The sequence below is a fragment of the Sinohyriopsis cumingii genome, chromosome 18 (assembly GCF_028554795.1).
Source record: "Sinohyriopsis cumingii isolate HCF-2022 chromosome 18, ASM2855479v2, whole genome shotgun sequence".
NCBI classification, from domain to species: domain Eukaryota; kingdom Metazoa; phylum Mollusca; class Bivalvia; order Unionida; family Unionidae; genus Sinohyriopsis; species Sinohyriopsis cumingii.
In genome coordinates this window covers 33,792,818-33,801,349 of record NC_142978.1, presented here as the reverse complement: position 1 = coordinate 33,801,349, position 8,532 = coordinate 33,792,818, and the positions used below count along the sequence as shown (strand labels likewise).

Genomic DNA, 8,532 nt, shown 5'->3' with positions numbered 1-8,532 from the left:
GATTGGGTTCACATTGGAAAAGTCAAATACATTTGACAAGGTTATTTATCCTACTGGAAAACCAAATTGTTTTGTCACTGGACAATATGTGTGTGATCCTCCTGTCCAGAAATTGGAAGATACAAGTGGCACACTTGTATTACTGGTATACTCTATATCTTTTTTTTGCTGGTATGTACTATGTACGGTACAGTTCACTGTACCTGTACTTAAGCAGTTTCTGTCACTATGGAAATTCCCATGTAATCTTGTTAAGAATTTAATGAAGTTAACCGACATGTCTACATTTTTTCATGATAAAATAATTGATTTTTTTATATACAGAAACAGCTGGATTTGTCACTAATTTTGAATACCAAAAATAAAAGTACGTACACGATCCTTCAATCAACCACTCAACATGTATGCCAGCATGGTGACCAAAGTGGATGCTGTTAAATATGTTTGATCATATTCCTTTGTAAGACCAATAATCATTTTAAGATTTTTGGAGAGCAGTTGTTTTCTGTCTGAATCTTACATAATTTCTTAAGTCTTCTAAATATTTTCACTTTTGTTGAGTAAATGTGTTTTATGCTTACTGGTCCTCTCTAATAAATCTCTTACCCGAGTGTTAGCATCCCATAGTTTCCCTGCTGATGATATCAATAGTGATAGTAAATTGTAAGCTTCAATGTCAACACTTGCCATCTTTATCAACAAGCTCTCTAATTGTAGAACAATGAGTTTGAGTGTGAGTTTGTAGAAGCTTAATCATTGCATTTTACAGATTAAATTACACAGCAATTCAGACTGCATATTCATTTATTATAAAGTACTGACCATGTAAATTTTTGGGGGCGTGGGCCTGTGATTTTCTTTCGAGCCAAAATAGTTTTATTCTTCCTCTGAAAATAATTTTTTCTTCAAATAACAAAATAGTGTTATTTTGCTATAAATCAAAGCAAGATCTTTCTGTTCAGCAAGTCCTTGCTCCAGAACTTTAAATTATTGGACCTAACTATGGCATACCGTGGCATGTCCTGAATTACTGCAGTATACCCCAGTACAAAATTGTTCATGGTACCCATCTTTAAATGGTGAAGTGTTAAATGGAACTTTTACTTGCCAGAATTACGAGTGACTAAGAAATAAAACATGTATGATGTCAATCAAAGAACATGTAAAGTGGGCAAACATTGGCTTCAATAAGTGAAACTGCATTGGAAAGGATATCCAAATAGTTTTGATTCTTGGACAACTGCTTCACAAGACATCAACTATAAAATGTGAAGCAGATCAGAAGTGCACATTGGCCAGAATTGATCTTGATTGGAACTATGTGGCACTACAAATGTTTTCTGCCAATAATAAAAGCACAAATACAGATTTTATGTACAGACTCTATCGACACAAAATACGATAGGCCATAAGCAGCTTGTACGTTGTGCATACTGATGTAGAAGTTACAACAATTAAACCACCATCTTTTCTAGCCAAGGTTCTGAAAACCCTATCTACACCCTGACATATCAAGCAGATATTTTTGTGCTTCGGGTCTGTGAATTTCATTGGATGCGGCAGCAAGCCACTGCATCCTATCAAAATTAAGTTGTTCTCATTTGAACACTGTTTCTATGTGATTGAGACAAGGGGAGCATAAAACTTGAATGGACTGATAAATAAGCACTTTTCCAGTGCAGGTTCGTGTTTGCGCAAGTACCTTTCGCTTCCCTTGGTACATATACTTTCGATGTTAAATTTACAAAGTATCCAGTTTAGGTCAACTGCACCACCATTTTCAGCCGATGTACAATGCACCATGCTATTGGTTAATTGACATTACATACTAAGGGAGGCAACACATAAAATCCAATAGATGTCAATAGGACAATGCACTGATATAAGCTTTTCAATCTGCCGAGGTGTAGATAGGGTTATCGGAACCTTGGCTAGCGAAGATGGGAAACCACCAGGCCTAAAGTCCACTAGTACAGGGTAAAGAATGGAAATAGCCAGTTTTGAAGCAATTACATGTATATACACTCAATGAATAAGACCTACAAGTAACAGAACTACACACAAATTCATTGAAGGTCTGTAGTGTCTGCCAAATGTCAGTACAAACCATAGGTTGTTGCAGTAGTTGTTTCCACACAATAGATTCATCAATGTGCACAAGAATAATACGTTTCTACCTTGCAGAAGAGAGGTGATAAAAGCAACATAAGCAATAAAAAGGTTACACTTGCCATCAAAAACAACGAGCAATCATAAAAGTTTTTAATTTTTAATTTGCAGTCTCTTTAAATAAATGTATAAAATAAATAAAAATATTCAGTAAACTAGGTACAATATATTTGTAACAACATTTGTGACTGAAAAAGAAAATCATTTGACCATCTGACTCTAAATATTATAACAAAAGTATAAGGACAGGTGGTCCATTAATGGCACAAAAATGCACTGTACTGAAATTAAAGAGGAAGCAATCTCAAGTACGGCATTCAGATCTTCCATTTGTTCTATATCACTGCTGAGCAAAAATCAGCAAAAAAGCAAGAAAAAATTCAAATGCACCATCATCAGCGGAAGAAAAACTGTTCTTAACCAAGATCGAGTCACTATATCACATTATCAGCCATCAGATGCTGACATTTTGTCCCGTTACATGACTGAAGTCCATGATGTAAGCAACAGGTTTATCCAGATTTGAACAGCAAGATAGCAACTTGTCCAAGATAGAAGTAGATGAAATGCTTGGTCTCGTGGGTGACGTAGCTTCCAAAGTTGCGTCCCACAATGCAGTGCCATGTTGGGTTGTACTTCTTGTCGAACTCTTTCTTGATGTAGGCAGCAATGTCCTTCTCAATGTTGTATTTCTCTAAAGCTTGTGTGGCACAGTCTACAGCATCCTGCTGCATGTCTTCGGCCATGTCGGCATTCTTGATGACGGCCTTCCTGTCTGACATCTTGTCTAAAATGATATAACAGAGCTTATAACAGCAACATACTGGAAATGGTTTAAGCAGCACTTAATTTTCTGTCCATTACCTATGGCACAATCAGCACAAAAGACTGGTGCTATGAAATAAACATGGCAAATGGGTGAGGTTTTCTTGCTGCTCTTCAGAAATTCTGTATATTTAGTTAAAGGTCATTCAAAATTTCTGCTTTAAAAAGACATAAGCTTGTGTTAGTCACAACTGCAATGTTGGAAACCAATCTGATTAAAATTCCAATAGAACAGGCACCAATAAAAGTTTGATGTTCTTTGAAATTACCATCCCGCTCATTTTTAGTTTAAATTTTTGGTCTGTCAGAGTTATTTGTGAACAATGTTTCCGCATGGAAGCTGATATTGCTGAATCACATTGTCAATATACCCTTTTATTGGTTTCCTTCATTTTAGTGATAGATCTCAATTTAATCTGCTCAGTTTTTACAATTATTACAACATTCAATGACTATTCTGCAAAGAAAACTCAAATCCAGTCTTAATTAACAAGAACTGACACTACAATTTGTTGAAAAAATTTAAGCTCATCTACACTGAAAAAATGAAATAATTCTTAAAAAATCTTGTCAGAAAAGATTAATAAAGTTTCATCTTATTATCTGGTATTTGTTATTCAACTGCAAAGACTAGGTGCAGGTTTATGAAGGAAACTGTTAAACAAGATTCCTTCGAAAGGACCAACACTCGACTTACTTGGAAAAATTTCTAGGCATCCATGATAAAACCAATTGTCTTTGTGACTGCCAACAGTTTCTTATAAGATTTTCAAACTGGCCAAAATAGAGATCATGTTAGATATAATGGCACAGTTTTTGTCTGAGATTAACTAAACATCATTAGGTTTTAGGTGAAACATGATAATGTGACCATCCACTCAGGAGAAGCATTAATGGCAATTTAAAGAAAACGAACAATGGCAGCCTAAACAGATTTATGATTTGGCACCACTTTCATTCATGAACAACTACATATTATAAGATGTTTGATATAAATCCGTGTCAATATGGGCATCCCTTCTGGAGGAGTAGTTACAAGATTTTCAACATATTTGTCATGGTAGCCATTTTGGATGCCAGACTGGCATCATTTTCATTTAGCATCAATTAGACTCACAAGACATCGTCTACTGAAAACCCAGGACCTTATATTTAGGAGGAAAAGATTAAAGTTTTAAATATGGCTTATATATTGGCGGCCAGTTTGGCATGATTTTGTCATCAGGACCAATTAAATATCAAGTCCTGGTGAAAACCTTAGATCGTTACAACAATCAGTACAGAAGCAGGGACAAGATTTTCAACATGGCCACCAATGAGGCCATATTATGAAGGTCAGAGGAACAGTTTTTCTTCAAGAACCAGCTAAACACCATAAGAAGTCTTGTTAAAACTGACATCCTGTTTAGAACACAAGATTTTCAAGCTGACTGCCATGGTGGCCATATTGGTCATTACATTGGCACCATTTTCTCAGACTAAAGTACACAACAAAATCATCATGAAGGTATATTTAGTCAAAAGAAATGTTGGTTCATTGATACAAATGAAAGCACTCTACAGATATTATGAACTTGTAGGAAAGTGACAAGTGCAAGGTGAAATGGTTTGCATTTGCAACATGAACAATGGATAGAATGTTGGCATACCTAAAAGTTACTTTCATATACTGTGTGCCAAAATTTCTTTTGATATTGTAGTTATGGAAATTGTACATGATCTATGCACACAGTTAAACCAATATGACTGCTTCCATGTCCAGAAAATATCAGTCTGATTCAGTCTAAAATAGGGGCCCCGAGTGGCCGAGTGGTCTAAAGCGCTCTCCATTATGGTTCACTGCCATCTCACCTCTGTCTGCATGGGTTCAAGTCTCGGATTCTGCTAATGTGGGTATGTGAGAAAGCTTGCCAGTAGCTTCTCGTGGGTTGGTGGTTCTTTCCAGGGTTTTCCTCCACCACTGATACTGGCCGCCATGTATTGTCTATTGTGTGCTGAAACATAGCATTAAACCCTACAACAACAGTCTAAAGTACACCATCTTTAGAAGTTGTTAAAATAGGGAAAATGAATATTGTCAGATCAGACAATACCAGCTCCTGAAATTGCAATGAGTTAACAAAATAAAAAACAAACACACCATTATTGGCTCTTTTTCTACAATTTGCCTCTCAAGTCCATAAAGTTAAAATGACCAAAGGAAGCAAAAATTTTTATAGTTGAACATCTGAAGTAAGACCAAGCTGTATACTCCATAACCCAAATTACTTGTACACCAATGTAAAGGGAATTAAAAGTTCTTTTAACAATACCCATGATGTACAAACCCTTTTTCTAAATAGCTAGTATAACCAGGGGAAATCCTGGGGTATTCTTCTTTTTAAAAGTCTACCCCTATGCAAAACACAAAACTGGAGTGCCACCAATATTGTTTAACCAAATTCTATTCAATCCTAATGGCAGGTTTCCTACATCATTTAATATTACTTTCTATTCAGGAGAGGGGTTACCCACTGGCCAATTCGTCTGAAGTGCTCGCCTTTAGTGATCACTGCCATATCACCTGTCTGCATGGGTTCAAGTCTCTGTCTCAGCCAGTGCTGGTACACAAACCAACCTGCCAGGTGCTTCTTGTGGGTTGGTGTTTCTTAATGTTTTTTTTTCTGCAGGATCTTCATTCTTCCTTCAACAATTGTTCTTGCTGCCATGTACAGCCTATTGAATGCTGAAAGACAGCATTTAACCCTCAATAATAACAACCATTCAGGAGTTGCAGCCATATCAAGATGGACACTGTCTCTCATTCCTATATGCCTAAGTAGTTCCATTTCCATGCAAGGTCATGTGGTTAACACCTTATGTCACAGTAGGCCTAATACTTTTTGTTCAGGATGAGTATCATAGCGATAACATTCAAGTAGCACAGGTGTAGTCCGATAAATAAAAACAAAAACAAATCTGTATTGATAGTGATGGGCGATTTGTGGTAAGATGTCACCTGCTAATTAAAATGTGCAATGATGCTGCATCCAAGTCTTTCTGGAACATACCTGTGTAGAGTTTAGACCCTTGTATTTGGTAACAGCATATCTAACACAAAAATTCAAATTGGCCACAGAATATAGGGTTGTACTAGTCCTTGTGGATTTACAAGTTGTCAAACACAGGATTTAACCCTTTTTATGTACATATCACCAAAAGAACCCCTCACACAATGGTAACTCAACAGCCTTGAGTAATACCTGTAAGACTATAAAATGTAAACCTATGTGTGTGCAGTTGAAAGTGTCTGCAAATATCGTATGTTTCAATGAATAGGCGAGATCAGCCCCTAAATTTCAGTCTGTATCATTACAGGTGTGGGGCTTTTTTTATTATCGACCTAGCACAGGAGCTGTAAGTTAACAAATAAAGAGGATTGGGTCAATGGATAGAAAACTATTATACTGTTACATATTCACTGACATTCATAATGTGTCCCAGTGCAATGTGGTGACAATATTGCATGCCAGAGAAGCATAATTGAAACTTGTGACCAAACACATTGTACAGCACCACAAATGATGTCTGTACAACAATGAATTATGCAAACATCTTAAAATGTTGCTAATACTATATGAAGATAGTATAATAACCATGGTCTTATGTTAGAACAGGAGGGTAATCTGATGTAATTGTCACCCGGTATGAGCACCTGTGATATCAGTCCTACATGTAAGACCTTGATGCTGATATTTATGTTGTGGGCGTCAAGATCTTACAGTCTAACAAATGGTGCTGTGTAGCGTGTTTCGATGTCAAATAACACGGTTTTGAAAGTCAACTTTTCAAGAATATTTCACACAATTGACAACTAAAATAACGACACTTTTCTACAAAGTAAAGTCATATTGTTTTAGTCAGACTTTACTTCCTCTGAAGTCTTTTCTCTAATAAATTCAAATTCTCACAAAAGAAATGGACCTGTTTTCAAGTTTTGTTGGCCTACATTTCAGTTGGCTGGAAAGCAGTGAAAGCCTGGAATGCTGAAATCGGGTTAAGACGAAATATTATTCTTTAACGAAACGAATAAAAATATATTATGCTTATAGGAACTGTAAGCAACGGTTCGTTTCGTTCAAGAAACATATCCCCCACATGAACCTACTTAAACATAATTCGGCATATCTCAACTACCGTCGCATTGCAACAAATTTATATGTATGCCAACGTGAAAATGCATCCATTTGCTAGTATCATATTTTCATTTCGCCAGGATAAAGACGGCACAGTAAGCATATTAATTACACATAAATTAGTGGAAGAGTGTCGATAAAGGCTGCCATGTGTGCAAGATTTTCATGAAACTTTTATTACTTATTCCGATGTCAACGACATCGGAACATGCTATACAAGGCCGTTATTTGGATAGTAAGACAGAGCACTAAAACAAACCATGTGCTATGTCTTACATTGTAGGACTACTGTGATATAACACCATTTGTATAAAAATACTGAACATAGCGCATATATATCAATTTGTTGTATATTTGTCCTTCTTTTTGCTTGCTGCCTACACCGAAATTGCCAAAGTATTTTCCAAGAACAGATCAACATAACATGATTTAAGAAATCAAGGCAAAACATTTCCTCCAGCGGTAACACAGGGGTTCGTTACAAAAAAAAATCTGGAGTATCCGTCCTTGAATCAAGGGACTGGGGTTCTAACCTGTAAATATAACATTGTTATATTGTTACAGGTTAGAACCCCCAACCATTTGATTCAAGGACGGATACGCCAAATTTTCTTTGTAACGAACCTTTTTGTTATACTGTTACAGGTTAGAACCCCCATCTTTTGACTCAAGGATGGATAATCCAAATTTTCTTTGTAACGAACCCCTATGGGCGGTAACCCCTTTCCGCGAATTATCACATTATGCATCATTATGACATTGGGAGACCAGTAGAATGATAGAGACGATAAACCCGATTGTAAACAGTGATGAACAACCATCTTTAAAATAAATAAAACAAAACATATCGTATAGACTAATTAAAAATATTACCTTTAAGTCTTGTTTTTTTCCCCAATCGATAACAAACAGCAAGCTGTCTTTTCGGTAACTATTACGGCAGTGATAGAAACGTCGTTTAGGCTTGGCAACAGAGCTTATTCATTCTAAAGTCAATTGGTCTTTTACATGCTTTTGATTAGCTAATATTTTCCCTTCTACAGTAGCTTCTATCAAACTTCATATGTCTGTTACCTTCACCTTCACCTTCTTGTAAGAAGCAAATTTTGTGTCAACTAAACAATATCCTGTTTGTCTTCTTTCACTCAGTAAAATATTTAGCTCCCATTTCCATTTGCTTCGACGGTGGTACAATGGAGAGTGAGAATTTGGACATTATTTAAAATCACAGATAAAACTTTTCTTCTTCAATTTTAACATTTATCCATCGGTGCTTCTATGAGAATTTCTTAACAACGATATAAAGATATTTGTGTACAAGAACTAAATGCAGAGTTAGGGTAAATGTACAGATTACAATTCT

At 36.1% G+C, this 8,532-nt stretch overlaps 1 protein-coding gene across 1 annotated transcript; it reads right to left on the bottom strand.

Annotated features, from left to right (window-relative positions):
* Positions 1–2,360: 2,360 nt before the first annotated feature.
* On the bottom strand, positions 2,361–8,157 carry LOC149776354 (dynein light chain 2, cytoplasmic). Its single transcript, XM_089942884.1, has 2 exons — positions 8,043–8,157; positions 2,361–2,956 (listed from the first exon to the last, which is right to left on the bottom strand). The coding sequence occupies exon 2, from the start codon at positions 2,949–2,951 to the stop codon at positions 2,682–2,684; it is 270 nt and encodes an 89-aa protein (XP_089799010.1). The 5' UTR covers positions 2,952–2,956; positions 8,043–8,157; the 3' UTR covers positions 2,361–2,681.
* Between the last annotated feature and the right edge of the window lie 375 nt (positions 8,158–8,532).